This window comes from Anser anser (assembly GCF_964211835.1).
Source record: "Anser anser genome assembly, chromosome: 10".
Lineage (NCBI taxonomy): Eukaryota > Metazoa > Chordata > Aves > Anseriformes > Anatidae > Anser > Anser anser.
Window position 1 is genome coordinate 8,883,222 of NC_139730.1, and position 16,547 is coordinate 8,899,768.

At 43.0% G+C, this 16,547-nt stretch overlaps 1 protein-coding gene and 1 long non-coding RNA gene across 4 annotated transcripts in view; one reads left to right on the forward strand and one right to left on the reverse strand.

The window, feature by feature from the left end:
• The first annotated feature begins 1,227 nt into the window (after positions 1-1,227).
• LOC310905076 lies at positions 1,228-7,487 on the forward strand. Its single transcript, XR_014588770.1, has 3 exons — positions 1,228-1,806; positions 6,132-6,300; positions 7,350-7,487. It is a non-coding gene; the product is annotated as an uncharacterized lncRNA (long non-coding RNA).
• CTXND1 (cortexin domain containing 1) overlaps positions 4,135-16,547 on the reverse strand; it is a 37,402-nt gene continuing 24,989 nt past the window's right edge. For 2 of the 3 annotated variants that reach the window (XR_014588769.1, XM_083850667.1), the window contains exons 2-3: positions 12,291-12,468; positions 4,135-7,639 (exon numbers count right to left, since the gene is read on the reverse strand). Coding sequence is in view for 2 of the 3 variants with exons in the window: in XM_083850667.1 (XP_083706793.1) it covers positions 7,406-7,585 (180 nt within the window). In the remaining variant the exon portion in view is untranslated. Of the gene's footprint in view, positions 7,640-9,318; positions 9,376-12,290; positions 12,469-16,547 lie in introns of all 3 variants that reach the window. The other variant, XM_083850668.1, reaches the window with a different exon arrangement.

Consider the following 16,547-nt stretch of genomic DNA (forward strand, 5'->3'; position numbering starts at 1 on the left):
TGATGAGGCTGCTGGCTTCGTGCAGGGACAATAGGATGAGCTGTTTTCCATGGCTGCCCGATTGCTCCTATTGAGGCCTGCGGGTAATTTTGGGCAATGTGCCCCCACAGCATCGCCACCAACAGCTGCAGCTGCATCCCAAGAGCCAGGAGCTCCTCGTGCTGGGGTTGGTGGGCAGCAGGAGGGTTGGCTAGATGGAGCTTTTGAGTTCAAAAGTCTTGTTTGTGGAGCTCCCTGTAGGAAAGGGTCTGGGCCCATCCACTTCAAAGCCTAGGCAATATGGCATCAGGCCATGCCGATATTTAATGTCATCCAGGGGGAGCATCCAGTACTCATCAGGAATGTGACCCCTTGGCCAGGCAGGAGAGAAAAGTGAATTTGGAATGAAGATTAATGAAAAAATGTGACAGAGTGGATAAATCACTGCAACGGGGTGTATTTGCTGAAATGGGCTCTCTTCCAGGCAGCCTCAGTGTGCAATAATAATAGTCACTTCCAAGCATGATACTGGGAGGATCATCCCTAAATCAATTTAAAATTTTAGCCAAAGACATTCCACTGTTACCAGAAGGGATGGCCTGGCCAGGAAAACAGTGGCTCTTTGTTTATCAAGAAAAAGTAATTTTTTTCTTCCGGCTCTTGTGGCTACTCTGAATTGGACTATTAGCCAGATATTTAATTTATCGTACTCTGACTCGGTTGTCAATTGATAGGATGCTTTGTGCTCTCTTTTGACCCCAAAGGACAACCACAAATTGATACCTTCCCTTGGATTTAGAAATAACTCATGCTGTCCTTGATGCAAAGCTGTGGCTGCCCCACGTTGTGGCTTTGTCACAATGCCACAGTCCCACAGAAGCTAAAAAAGGAGAGAAATGGTTTCTATGCCCAAGGTGACACGTTTCACCTCCAGGAGGAAGACGCGGGCTTGGTTTGGGTGTGCACTGTGGGGACAGGGAGCGGGCCCAGCAGGCCCAGGCTGCCCACAGCACTGACCCCACCCCTGCCAGGGCAGACTGCCTGACGTGAGGCTGTATCTGCACTGCAACATCCCGAAAATCACATTATTTTCACTTGCTAAGGAACCAGCAGTGCTATGGGCACCGTAGTACCACAAAGAAAGCTCTGGAAAACACCCAGGTGCTCCGGGCACCTCCTGAGGGCTCGACTTCACCTGGGGCAGCTGTGTCTATTTTGTGGGCTCGGCCTTTAAAAGATGACGGTGCTAAAAGCCTCCCTTCTTTGGGGGAAGGTATCTGCAGGGGTGGAAGGAAGCTAAGGCCTTGATATGAGGCTTTTGGAGCAGGAGGGTGCTCAGGGGCTTTTAGTGAAGCATACAGACCTCGTACTGAGAGGAGTTTATTTTTTAAAGGGACATTTGAAATGGCTTCCCCGTCTCTACAGAGAGCTTCCTCTATGCTTCTGGAAGCTTTTGCTGCAATTAGATTTGAGCGTGGCTCTCTTTGCTTCCAGAGTTGATTACTTTTAATTCAATATAAGTCTGCTTTCATTAGGTTTCTTGTATACTGGCTTCCAACAACAACGAAAGGAAAAAAGTCAAACCTAGAGCTCCTGCTCCTCTGCTGTGTCATAGCACCAGGTTTCCTACCTGGATGTAGGGGAAGAAATTCCTCCTTCTGTCTTCAGAGGCCTGGAGGAAAAGTAGAACCCATCCAGGCGTCCTCATTTGGAGCTGTGCAATACTGCATGGGAAGGGAGCTGCTGCTTCCCTTGGCAGAGGAGAGGGAAAAGCACGGCTGATGGAAACCTCAGCTTCAACACTTGCCTGGAGCTCCCTCCATGCCGGTGAGTGTTTCGTGGCAATTCCCCGCTGCCATCCTGGGGACGAGTAGTGGGGAGACCTTGGGTGGAAGGGCGTGGGTGTGCCTCGGCATCATGCTGCTTTATAATGACATAGCGAATCACATTCCTGTACCTTAATCCATCTGGTTTTATTATGCTGTTTAAAAAAAAAACACTAAGGGCAGCTTCTGGTTGATACCGTTTAAGATGCATCTTTTTCTAGATCAAAGTGTCAGCTGGTTTTGGTGTGTAACGAAAGAGTTGGGTATAATTTATGAGAGCACTGTGGTATAATTGAGTGCCAAAAGAAAAGAGCAGAATAAAACCCTAAAGCATAGTTCTGAATTTAAACAAAACAATGGATTTTCAGTGTGAAATACTGGCCTTTTTCACCAAATATATTTTTCTGCAGAGGTTCTAATTAGAAATTGATGCAACATGATGAGAAAAACCATTGGTGTTGATGAAAGCAGTCAGGTGCAATACTCTTAATTCCTTTATTAACCAGGCAGTAATTATTCAAAGTATAATGCTTTTTCAGTGGCTGTTCAGGGTCAAGGTAGTGACTTTGCTAAAATGGGCACTGCTGATAATGATATTCACATAGGTTTTGGCTTTAAGCAGGAATATGGGAGGCCATTTTTCAGGCTTGATTGCAGCTTCTGTCCAGGATGCTCACATGGTCACTGCTTAGTGAGAGAAAGGGAGAGTGTTTCTGGAACCTTAAAATTGATTTAAAGCTTTGGAAGTCTTTGGAAGTACGCAAAGAACATGCTGAAGCACTGGCCCCATTTTGCCCCTTACAAACCCATTATGATAGCATGGCTGCTGCTTGAAAAATCCATTTAGTTTTAAATATAAAATATGTTTTGTTAAAGTTCTCTTTCCTTATGGATTCAGCATGCTTAATGCAATTTTAATGTATTTTGACTGATTTCTGATTTTCCTCTGAGATGCCTGGCCAAGTCCCAGTCATAAACACAGAGCTTTGCAACTAACATTTCCTAATACTTCTGTGTGCTGACTGAGTTGAACCCTGAGAATAAATGTATCTAGGAGTTTTAAGCTGTGCATTGTTTTAAAAATGTATGTGTAATCACTGTTTTTCTCCTGGTTAGCAAAAAAGAATGCTGGCCAGAGGGTATTAACTACTCTTAAAGAAAATATATTTAAGTGCAAATGCAAAGTAATGTAGATTGAAATCAAGAATTCCCATGGCTGCATAAAGACATGGTTAAAATTCAGGATTTAATATCCTTTATTTAAATCAAATCACCCGAGATGTAAAACCACAGGACAGCTAAGACAAGTGGTTTAAAGGCTGGCAAATCTGGGCTGACAGGGTCAGAGACAGCGATGGGAGGCAGAGGAAAAGAGGAATTTAAATTGCCCGGCCTGCATTAGGCAGCACTTTCACAGCATAAGCAGCTCAGCTGAAGCTGTTGCGATGGTGCTGAATGCACTGAATATGGCCCAAATGTGCTAACGGGGATTGTGTGCAGGTAATGCGAGGGGCCAGCATCAGTCTGGCTCTGGGGAAGTTGAATTTGTGTCTGTCTGGGAAAGGCACTGCCTTCATCTTTCGTGTGCTCCCTCTCTCTTCTGGGGCACCAGTGATGGCTGATAAAGCGAGGCTGGTCAATAGCCAGGGTCTCTGTGCTCACCTCCTCCTCAGGTGTGCTGTGGAGACTGCTGGAGTCTGAGCACGGTGTTTTCTCCCTCCAGATCCTGTGTTGGTCTGGTTTCTGAGCTCCAGCTGCGTGGGCTGAAGTTACCTGCTGAGACCTGCAAGGGCCCAGCGAGCTGGGGACACCTTTGGATGCTGCAGCAGTGTTTGTGTGGTTCTTGGCTGGCATCGGTCCCTGTTTCTTTCAAAAAAAAAAAAAAGCTTTATGCTTGCTGTTTCCTGGAGCGTCTGCCCAAATTGAGCCACTGCTGGCTTCAGTTCAGGTCTGACCTCTTACTAGCCCTAGTAGCTGCTCTGAAAGCAGCATGGAGGCTGCAGTCTGACTAGGAAATGGTTAATGATTTATCAGTGGGTTTTTGCTTCTGTGGCAAGCTGGGTTGCAGGCAGGAAGGTCCCTCTGCCAGAGGACTTGCTGCAGGGGTGAGCAGATATACGAAGTGCCCAGCTCTGAGGCAGCTGAGTCCTTTCACAAGGCGAGAGAAACAGCAATTTCCCTCTCCATCTTTCTCAAGAGGAGTTCCCTGGGTGCCTTTCACTCAGCATGTCCCTTGTTCTGTGCCTTCTTCAAAGAGACCCCACAGATGCTCCATGCTCTCTGTTCATGAGATCCTGGCAACTAGCAGCAAACTACAACTGACGCAGTCTTCCAATGTAGAAGCTGTTTATTGCATTAGGTAAATACATTTGCAGTAAATTTGCATTATTTCCTCTGAGTGCAATTGCTGGTAGTATGGCATAATGATTAAAAATAACAAAACTAGCAGAGGCACTTGTTACATGCAGCCAAAATTACTGCCAAGCCCACTGATGCAGCCCCTGCTAACACAACTTCCTCTGGCCAGGAACGTAGCTTTGCCAACCAGGCTCACAGGCTCAGCTTTGGTAGGAGCTGGAGTAACAAACGTGTCTTGGGTGGGCAGGTCCCAACTCAAAGGCAAGCAGGATGAAACTTCTGCTTTTGCCATGATTCTTAGTATTGCTTTAAGTTAGAGTGGTGAGGTTGTGTGTTTGTAATCATTGGTGGAAGGCAGAAATCAGAATAGGGTTACATTATCTTTATAAAAACAATCCTGTTGATGTTTAGATAGTCGTGAACAGGCTGGATGCAGAGGAGGCCATTTTGTAAACAGATGGACTTGATAGGTGTATATATAAGGTAAGTGCCTTTTCAGAAAATTGAGCTACCCAGGGGGATCCTTCCTCTAAAATATTCTGGAAAAAAAATCTTAAAGTGGTTTGCATTAGCTGGAAATAGAAATAATGGCAAATACTTTTGTGAAGTTAACTTATTAATTTGCCTCTCCAGCATTTGTCACTGTTTGTTCTCATACAGGCTTCGTTCCTACGAGGGCTGTGCGTTACTGCCCCCGCCCAGCCGAGGACACAGCGTGTGGCTGACCCTTGTCCCTGGGTAGTCAGGCAGCCTGCTCAGGGGCTTCAACCTAAGTGCGTGCCCAAGTCCTTAGCTGAACAGGGGCTTATTGGTGATGCACAGCAAAGCCAAAGCATGCAGGTACTCCTTGAGAGTGTTGGTGTCAGGAGTGGTGACAAGCACTGTTGTTGCTCTGTCAGCTGCAAATGTAGCCAGGTAACTTGAAAACCGAAAGTGTCTCTAGCCTGGAAATAGATTAATTTTATTTTTTTGTTTATTCTGTACCACTGCTAGCATCAAAGTGGGATACAAGAACTGGTGACAAAAATGGATTCTAAACTTTAGCCCAGAGGACAGAAACAATCTCCTTTGAGCTAGGGCATCAGTTCCTATCTAGGAATAGATATCTAGGATAGGCACACTCATGAATAAGAGGTGACCATATTTTCTCAAATTATGGTGAACATCAGCATTCACACTTGTGAAAATATTCAATTACTGGTGGTTAATTGGCTAGCAGAAACTGAGGCTAAATAACAGCCTGATGCAACCTGCAGTGGGTAATTGAAGCGGTGGAGGTCTCTTGTTGGAGAATAGCAGGATAAGAGCTGATCCTCAAATCTCCTGCCTCCTGAGTGGGATCTCCTAGAACAGAGATGACCAAAACTTGTGCGACTGAGCCGAGTGCAGAAGGCGCATGCAAAATTTTCCATGTACCTCACCACCTGCTATTCTGTAATAATTGCTGAGCACCTTTCCTCCAGTTTCCTCAGAAATCAGTGGAATAGGCAATAAAGCCAGGTGCCATTGGCATGACCAGGGATATTCCAATCTCAGGGAGAGTGAATGGAGGGCTGGACAAGTTCTATGCCTGGGGAGAACTTTACTTGCTGTATACTGAGATTCAGACCTTCTCCCCCTTTAGTTTCACAAGGAAGACCTGTAAATCAATACCTTATTTTCATGTCCCTATCTAAGGCTGTCCAAGTGCTTTTTATGGTGGTATGATACAGACAAAAATGAGACAAGTTACTGTTATTGTACCGATTTTACAAGTGCGTAGACTGAGGCACAGAGAAACTTGTGTGATGGCCAAACAAATCTGTCAGAGCTGAGAGCAGTAACCTACAAAGTTTACATCCTAATCCTTTGTTTCTACCTTTGTTTCTACCTTTCTCAACCACTGTACCTTGCCTTATGGCAAGAATCTAGAAGTCACTTAGGATGGTAAAGAAGTGAAATGCCCTTCTTACAAATTTGTGCTTTCAGGTCTTGTCTACTCATGACACTTCTGGTTGCTGTACCTACTCCTTATTGCTTCAGCAACTCTTTACAATCTATTAGGCCCAATGTGTACTCAGTAAAGGTGGCTGTGGGCAAACCTTAGAACTTGAGGAATATTGGACACAGGAATCCCTCAAACACTACTCTTCAAAAGGTAAATAATAGATTTCCAAAGCTCCCTTGTTTGTTTATGCCTTCTTTCATAATGGCTTTCTTAATGAAGTGAGAGAATGAAATGTACAGATAATCATCCTACAAATTTGTGGAAAAATTCTTATAAAGGTGCTGAGCTTGTTCGAGGTAGAATGCATATTATTGGATGCTACTGTATTGGTTATGCTAAAGAATCTGACAAAGCTAGGAGCCATGTCTTTGCTTATTGTCTTTAATCTCTTTGTGTGTGATCCCACTGAATTGTGCCTGAAAGGAAAGGTCAATGAAGTTTCATGTGGAATCGCTCTTTGAAAATCGTGGCAAGCTCAATGTAGTTGAAGCCAGTGGTGTCCAAGTTCTGCTCCACGAATTTCTGGTGTCTGTCAAGCTCATTGCAAGTGGTCTGGTACATCTGGGTAATCCACAGACCTATGGCAGATGACAAAATATCTAGTGTTTTCCAGGAGTAGGATAGAGCAAGGTGAGGCTGCAGAGTCAACCATACTCCATGACCACTTAGGAACTGTAGTTTGAGTACTTCTGTACTCTGACCACTGGAAATATGACTGCAGTGTGGTAGGGAGCATATGTGCACAACCACATTATCTGAGAATAAATCGGCTCATAGCACCCTCCTTAGCCATGGCGTTTTAGTGCTTCTACTCAATGACGCTCTGGGATACAAAACCTGTCCCTCTTTTGAAACACGAATATAATGACTCAGGAAGTTATGTGAAGCAAACATTCAGGGAAGATAAAATATTCTTGTTGCTTTTCTGTTTTCTGAACAAAGCCCTGAATTTGTGGGAGATATTGAGAGGGCAAACTGTGCTACAGCTACAGGAGAAGTCTGGAGAGTCTTGTGCTACTTGAGTTACAATGATCACTGTTTTCATTAAAATGCATGTTGCTGCATAGTATTAACTGTGCTGCCAGAATGGCTTGCCAATATCCTGATCTGTTGAGCAAGAATCATCTGATCTACATGCTCTTAAAGATATTGCAGTTGCCCTGCATGTCTGAAAATGGCTATTTGTGTTCGCCTTCCAGGTGGGGAAAGGCCTCCTAGATTGCAGCATTTTATGGCTCTGTCTAGTGAAGTCCTTTCAGTCATCGAGATGCTGCTCCTCCCACGTAGATGTAGGGATGGCGCTGTAAGGGTCCATGATGACTTTTGCACAGCGAATGATCATCACAATCAAGAAAAGGCAGAGGAAGACGAAACATGCTAGTGTCAGTCCCTTGTCCACATCAACGTACACAGGTTCTGGGGTTGGTCCCTCCATTGCTTTTGCCGCTCCTCATCTGGGTTTGTATTTACTGCTAACATCATCGACCACCTGCAAAACAAATAGAGTTAGACACTGGTGACTGCTGCCCTGAGCGTGGGGAACCTTGGGTACAACAGGAAACAATATCTGGAATATCTGTGTGTTCTTGGAGGGAAATAAACCTGCTGGAGATGTCATGGCTTGGGTAACAGAGCTGTGAGCAGGAGAACACTAATCTCCATCTTCATTTAGCCCATGAATGTTTCTTGCTAAGATGCTAGACAATAGAAACAGATCTTAACAAAAGAAAAGAGACAGTGGTGAATGAACACTATCCCCTTGAAATATCATCTCTTAAGAGGTCCAGACACTGTTCTTGTCTCAGTTATTTCCCAGTCATAAAAATATTTCCTCTCCTCTGTTAATGTGGAAGACCAGACAAATGGCAGAACAGACTGTTTCTATCCCAATTTTTCCCTCTGTCCAAACACTTCCTGTCTCTCACTGGCACAAAGCAAAGTGAAAATTATGCGTACTTATTTTCCATAATGTTTAATCTCTGCTACTTGTAGGTTCTTTAGGCAATCCATTATTTTTAGGAGCAATATCCTTTTAAGTGCGTGTTTTATCACCCAGAGAGCTATGGGTGATTATGTGATTCCTACGTGGGTTATTTTATTTAATGCAGATGTGTGCATTGCTGAAGGTCTCTTCTGACCTCATCTGAATCCATAAGCAGAATCGATTCAGCAGAGGCACCCTTCTGCAGGTATGCTGCTGGGTAATGTGCGAGCTGGTACCCCAGACTGCTTCAGTATGATGATGGTGCGGGAGAGGAACTGAGCTGACTCACAGAATGAGTCATTGCCCAGGGATGGGGAAACTCTTCCTGACATCCACCCCTGGTCAAGGTGGGAGGTAGAATTGTTGAGGGTTTCTACTGTAGAAAGGTAAGAACATGAAATGCCTCTTTAAAATAAACCACTGTGTCTGTTGCATCAAAGCAAATAACCAGTCTGCAAACTGATCCCTGTTTAATTTAGAGAAGAGAGATGGGGAGAGAAGATATTAAACCACTGGGGGAATTGGGTGGAACTTGGGTATCAGATGGTGTAGTTGCTCTCTATAACTGCATTAATGCAGTGAGGAAAACCCAGGCACAGGTTTTGTCTACACAGCCAAATTTGCCCAGCTCCATTTCCAGGGATCTGATGCTGCTGGCAGGGCTATTTCAGTAGCAACTCACATCTGGCTGCAGCGCTGTGTTCTTGTAGCATCTTGCTGTGCCAGCTGTGGGTGTCCCAGCAGCTACCGAACTCTTACGCCCTGAGAATTTTTCCCAGCGTGAACTGAGGACCTTTTGTTTAAAATAAATAAAAATAAAAATCGCAGCACTTCCTCTCATAATTTACTTCCTTTCAAGTTGTTTTCCAGTCTCGCCAACTCCCAGCTCCTACAATGTATAATTCAGCCGGGCTCTCTAGTCTATTTTAAGCACAAGGATGGCCGATTTCTATTTCCTGAAAGCACAGAAATTACTGCAACAGCCAGTCCTGCAGCAGGCAGTTGAAAGAGATGCTGATGAGACAAAAGTGCATGAAACCAAGCAGACATTTTGTGCATTTACCAGTCTGACAATTAGGACAGACCAACAAGTTTAGGCTTACAAAGAAGTTTGAGGAGGGGGGTAAGATTTGTGATGCTCACCTGGCCTGACTAGAGGTCTTTAATAGAGAGGACTCTCTTACCAGTATTGCTAGAAGGAGTTGCTCTGGGAGAAGATCCTGCTGCTGTTCCAGAAGACCCTGGAACCCAAAGTAGTATGGGTTGAAATCTATTGCAGGAGTCACCACTGTTGAATATTAGCAGTTACTGTGATTCTGGGCTGTGTCTGAGGAAGAGTGGATTCAAGGAATGGATAAAAGTTTGACAGATTTTCATTGAGGCTTTGGGACTTGGAGGGATTTTGGTCACTCTCTGGTTAGGAGACTTCATAGTTTCCAATGGAGTCTCCAGTGCTGAGAAAATAGCACCAGATTTGATGATGGAAAAAACAATTCTGCAGAGGCTTTTAGACCTATTTTGCTAGCCGAGAGACCTTACATTATAACTTAAAGCTTATTTTGCTGAGCAAGAGTAAAGACTTTGTCAGCAAGGCTGAGTATTAAGTGTGGATGCTTTTTCTTGTGGAGCAGAAGAAAAAATTTATTGTCAAAACTAGTAATGTAGCCTTGTCCTTTTTAGTACTCTTGTAAAGGTCCCAGAGGCATGGATTTGATTATTCCCTCCTGACTTTCTGGCTGTTGTACCACATGCTATTATTTCGTCAGAACTACCTGGAAATTTCCATCAGTAATAATCTTTGAAAAGTTGCATTTTCAATTAAATGTACCTTAAAAAAAATTTACTCAGTGTTCTGAGATTTCATTGGGAGAACCAAACCCTTGAAACCCTTGAATATCTTTTCAAATGGCATCACAAATCTCATGGGAGATGTGGTTAAAGTGCTCCTTTACCCACAGGACTGTCTGGATGTTTCCTATGAAACACCTGAGCTATCATGCAGGAAATGTAGGAAAGGACATGCCAGGCAGAAAGCTTTACCTAGAGATCAGAGTGAAAGCATGTGGCATCTGATCTATAGTTCACACAGGAAATTAGTGACAACTTGAGTCTGATTTTTTTTTCAGGCTTAAGTTGATATGTTTTGCCAAAATGTCAGTGTTTTCAGTGGGGATATACGGATTTTTTCCCAGAAAGCTGTAGTCTTGAGGTTAAACAAATTGTACATCTTCCTTCTGCTCTCCCCGTAAACATAAGGCTTCTACGATGTGGCTATTATTCTGCATCAAGTTAATAGAGATGGAAAACATATTTCTTGGGGCTGGCCAGAAGGGCCTGGCTTTGGGTTGATCTCCTCACTCACAGCTTGGCTGCTCACCCGGATCTGTCTGTGCAGCAGCACTGTGGGAGGGGAAGGCTTCCCCTGCAGACCCAGCCTGTCAGAGCAGTGCCAGCGTAACGCCCGTGCTCGAGTTGCGTGGCGGATCAGTTGTCAGAAGGCATTTGGTGGTGTTCTGCACTGTTAGTTCCTGCAATCCCATTTCAGCATGCTTGGCAGTGTAGGGACAGCCATTAGCACTGAGCGGGTCTAGGTCCTGGCATGGGGTTGTGTCTGGGGCAGTTTGCTGTTTCCAGATTCATTTAGTGCTGCTGGAACATACCGCTGCTCTAGATCAGGCCTCTGGGGATCGGACCAGCAAGAGAGGAACACTTGCAAAGGAGTTATTTGCTCAGATGTCTTCACATCTTCACCAGGACAAGTTATGTTGAAGCACAGTGAGGCCCTGCCTGCACATCCCACTAGCGCTCTCAGCCACGGCGGATGTGCTGGGTGCATTAGCAGACCAGTTTTGCACATCCCAGTCTGGCTCGTGAAATCCATCAGGCCAGCATAGTGCTACTGAAACTAGTTCTCGCTCCTGCTGCAGACTGGTAGGCTGGATGCTTTGCTCTTATTTACCAGCACTGGTGATGCTGACAGCATATGTGTGAGGAGAAAAAAAGATTAGCAGAAACAATTATAAATGTTCACACTTGACTGATCGAGATTTCTCTGAATAGCTGAATTTTAGAAAATGACTTTTTCCAGGTTGTGAGTACCTAGTAGAATAATATTTTTAATTTCTTCATATCTGTTGAAAACAATTTGGCTTAATAAAAGCCATCAGATGAAGAACACTCCCAGACTCAAATTTATCAAGCAGTTTAGCAGTGATGCAAGTGTCTGTAAATCCCGAGGTGTTTCGATATAATCTCTGAGAATAGATGGGCATCACAGGTAACCTCTTGGAAATGTTCATAGGGCTGTCTGTTTTCTTGCATCTAGATGAGACCACCTGCAAACTCTGGTGGCCAGAACCCAGCCCAAAGCCTTTGTTTGCAGTGACTCGTTTAAGAAATTTTTGTCTCTGCAGCTGCAGCACCCCAGGGATGGAGCTGTGCCAGCTTGTTGCAGTGGTCAGTGTAATTCAGTACCAAAAGTGCCTGTGTGCATCTGGCTCCATGTGGATTGCCTGGCCAGGGCCAGGCACCTTTGTATCTCTTCAGAGGGGTTGGCATCATCTGGTTTGGAGGCTCTCGTCCCCCCTGCTTCTTGTCTGACCACTGTTGCAGTCAGGAAATCCTGTGGTCCATGAGTTGTGTGGAATAATGGGCAGGGACCATGGCCTGGGGATGAAGAACTCATGTAACTCAATGGAGAATCTGTTCCAAATATTTGGTCTTCACCTTTGTTTCCTAGCACTTTTTGCATGGAATGCCACAGATGAGAGGATATATTCATTTTCTTTAACATTGGCATCCTCTTTTCTATGTCAGCTGTGTTGCAGCTTCTATATAATGCTTGTGCTGATTGGTGTGGCTGAATTTCATGTTCATTCATACCAAGGTAAAGTGCTTTAAAAGATGTTTTCTTTTCCCCAGAGCTGAAAATCTTGGCACTGTCACTTTAAACACAAACTGATAATGTACCATGTAGTGCAGAGCGCTTGTCTAAACCATACCAGTTCTTACACTGGTTAATTATATTTCCACTCATCTCAACCCATAGAATAAATTTCAAAACGCTTCTTTAATATTCTCTGCTCTTTTCCCAAATCAATAAATGTGCAGAGGGAAGGGAAACTATGCAATTTCATACATGCAAGCAGATTCTTACCTTCCAGACCTGGGTAGAAAGCCTGTCACATCCCGGCATGACAGCATTGTGGAGTTAAAATCCTTTCTGTAGTCATATTTTAAAAGTTTTGTTAGTCAATGTGGTTTCAGCTGCATTCAGGCTCCACTCAGGTTCACGTCCATCCAGACCTGGAAGCAGTTCTTGTCACCGGTGTGTTCTGGAAAAAAAAAAATCACAATTGCACATCACGCAGGATGTGGGCGTTAGAGTCATTAAGCAGTAGGGACTCACTTCAGTGACAGCCTGAGGCAATCATACAGTCAGATGCGAGATGGGAATTTCTGGCAAAAATCATTGAACATCTATGATGTATAGAGAGCAATGTTTGAGCCCAAAGTTATGTTGTTACTTAAGCAAAACCCATGCTTTTAAACCATAGTGAAAGACGAACCAGGTCTGAATTGATGCTGCTCAAGAGTCTGCCTCTTTAGTTGTTTTTCTTTAAAAATGGCCAGAATCGAAGTGAAACATTTCAACAACTTAAAATAATATGGTTGATCTGAGCTGATAAAGCAACACTTTAAAAACGGTTAATTTGATTTTTCAGTCTGATTGGGGATGGTATTTTTTACACACAATAATTTCAACCAAACAAACTTAAAAGTTGTTGGGTGACAAACACGTTTCCCCACTCAGTTTTGCTAACTGAAGTTTCTGGTACTATTTGGAGCAGACAGTTGTAGGACAAGACATCTGTCAAAGCTGGAAGAGAGGAGGTAGTGGTAATTAAAACTGAAGCAGTAACAGCTTGCCTGATTGTAAGCATCCTGAAAACAGAGATGGTGAGACTCAGATGCTGGTATGGAAAGGATGTAAGAGTTAAGATGTGAAGGCTGGAGAGAAGAATGAGCCAAAGACGACCCCAAAGCCCAGGTGAAGGAAGCTGAAATGCTGTTTCAGGGATGTATTCTGTGTGTGTCAAATGAACTTGCTTTCAGTTTGAAGTTCAAATCTATAAAAGAGGAGTCTGGACACTTAATCATACTCTAATGTTCTTAACAATCTAGTTTCGATTAAAAACTCACTGTCTCTGAGCACAAAGTGAAATGCTGTAGATTGATATAGACAGATGAGCTTCTTTCTATATCCAGAGAGCAATAAGATAACCACTACCTTCATTTAAAAATTAATTGTCCTTTTATACTTACAGTTCTTTCAGCAGAAAATCAATACTTTATTTCAGTAACTCCGGCTTCTATGAGCATGACTTCTCCTACGTACCTGTAGCACACAGGCAGGTTTAATCTACTTTTTAACCCACTATTTGTTGGGTTTAAAACATTTGCTTTGTTTTTTTTATTGTTTTAAGTACTGGCTTCAAATCTTTACACTCAGCTTAGTTTATGCAAGCTCATTCAATCTAGCCCCCTCGGTTATGGTCAGGCAATAAATAATCTTCCCTCAATAAACTTGCTTTTAGCCAGTCATAAATTACTCGGTGTCAGTACACCCTCTGAAGACTAAAGACATCATTTACCGGTGCCCAAAAAGTTGAAAACAAGTAAACACATAAATCAATCTGAAGAAAGTGTTAAAAATTGCTGTTGCACAAATGTTTCCTTCTGGCATAACCCCATGGTAAGTGTAACATTAATCTTCATTGAGAAAAAGATGCAACATACACTTAAAATAACTGTGGGCTGCTTATAATTTCAGAGCATCCTAAATCAAATAATCATTTCTCACTCAAGGAGCATGTGGTATTACTTGTTAGCCGAAGAAGAGAAATACTTGGGAGCATGTTGCTTCTTAGGGCTATTGAGCTAAACGATGGACAGTTGGCCTCTGGAGAGAGAAGCTCAAGTCTTTCAAAGTTCAATTGGTGTGGATAATCCTTGATTAAACTTTGCTGAAGTGAGATCCTGAGAACATCTAGGAAGCTTTATAAGACTGGAACTCTTAGTTTGGGGTAAGAGTAGGGCAGAATCAAGGGTGCACCTCAGGGATTGTTGGCTACCGAGCACACTGGTAGGAAGAGCTAGGACTTGAGCAACGTACACTAACTAAACTAAGGCAGGTAAGCCAGGGCTGATATTATAAAGTTTTTTTTCTATTAGCTGTTATACAATTCATGAGGGAGCACAGGGTCCCCATTTCAGAGGTTTTTTTTTTTAACATTTAACATCTCACTAGTACTGTCTTCAGCTGGCCAGGCTCTGAGTGATGTGTGAGCCAACAGCCCAGCTATTTTCCAAAAGGAAAGCAGAAAGTCCTGTGCACAGGACCCCTTCTTTGGTTCCCCATTTGTGTTTCTGCTGTGGGTGTGGGAGAGCTGCTTTGATTTTGTAACATGGTTCGCCCCATCCTTGTTCCTGAAGTACTCAGTTCCACCCAGGAGGGCTGTTGGGAGCATTCATCAGCCATTGGAAATCCTTTAGTAGATGATCAAATCCTTTAGCAGATGATCTGAAGCAATGCCTATGACATGTAAAGTTTAGATGGGCTCAAAAAGCAATGTCTGTATGCAGCAAGTCCATCCTTCATTCAGCATGTGTTTTGATAATGAGTCTGAAGCTGCTTTTCTCATCACTCAGTGATATGATGCACAGTGTGTGCATCCTCTCTAATCATGGTGAGTGGCAAACAGAGGAGTCGTAGAGAAACAAATGGATTTGGCCTTTAAGCCAAGGCTTGTAAGGTCTGAATAGATATTATATGAACACAGTTTAATGGACTATATGCTGTTTAAACATCATGCTGTTTAAATCGTATGGACAGAGACAAACATGCCTGTTGTTCTTGTCAGTTACTTTATAAATTAAACTGTGGCTGTTCCCCAGGAGAATCATAAGAATAGCCACGTGGAAATTTTTCATTGCAGCAAAGCTGACAGGGAGGAAAAAGGAGAAGCATTACTTTTTTCCACTCTTGATCTGATGATATTTTCACAAAAACAAGCCGCACTTTGAGGTGGAATAGCAGCTCCTTTTTGCTTGAATATTCATTTACCTTGTGGTGGAGATGTCCAGTATTCTCTAACTTGCAGAATATTTCTCAGATATCTTTTGACCTTCCATCTTCAAAAGCGACATGCCTGGCTCAGACTGAGGCAGCATCAATATTTTGATATGAGGAAAAGTACTGTGGATGAAAGCTTACAAAAATAACTGGGTTACTCGTGTATAACTGCCACTGACATTGGCATGAAGACATCATGTAGCACTGCTTCATGGCTGAACATCATTTTTTAAAATGAAAAGCTAAATTCCCACTGATGAAAGAAACTCCTGGTTCAGGAAGGCATTCATTTAAAAATACGCACTCAAAACTGAGTTACAGTTACCTTTGCTATAGTAAAAAATAGGAGTTCGGTGTATGCAAGTACTCATCAATCCAAATATACGATGTCTGTATTAAAAAGATTTTGAATCAGTTTTCTCAGATACTTAGAAATTTGAGGGGATATGATTAAAAATAACCATAGGAATGAACAGAGCTTAAAGTCCAGAGTTCTGTGTTCTGGTTGAAAAGAAAACAAAATTATAAAGTTTTACACTGGGCTCCCACAAAAGATACTGCTCTTCTCTGTTCCTTTTTAGAACTGCTGAAGTCCACAGAAGATAAATTACTGTGGTATTTCTGTTTTTGTGGTGATATCAGAGGCACAATGCCAGCTGAACTACATATTATCTTAACCTGGAGAAAAAAAAAAGGTTTTGCAAAGGAAACTTAAAGAGAAGGAATAAGCTATGGAACTTAGAGATGCTCCTGATAGTAATACAGATCTGACTGCAAACGAGGAAATATTGTTATATATTTTTCAGCATGTGTTGCCAGGTCACTGAACAAAAATTGACCTACAGAAGAAACTGTCCAAAAGCCAGAAATTTCTTGAGTAAGGAGAAAATATCTCTAAGGAGAAACCTTGGAAAACATTGGCAAAAACACCCCTACTTAAACAGATTTCTCTCTTTTCACTGGTATGAGGAATTGGAGAAAACAATCACAGGATCTGAAACACGAAGGTAGGGCCCCAGGTGTTCTGAGGAGAGTTTGGGTTAGGGCTGGTTCAGGAACAGAGCTCAGTGCTATGGGAGGCATCAAGAAGCTCAGTGCTACTCACCCTCTCCAGCTGGAAAGGCAGACTTGTTGCAGCATGTCAGCCAATTCTTGTTATAATTTGCCAACAGGAGAATTAGTAATATCATTACTAGTTTTTCCATGTTTTCTCTTCTCAAGATAACTTTTTTTAACTGTAAGAACTGGGAGAATGAGCATTGGCCCATTTTCAGAGGT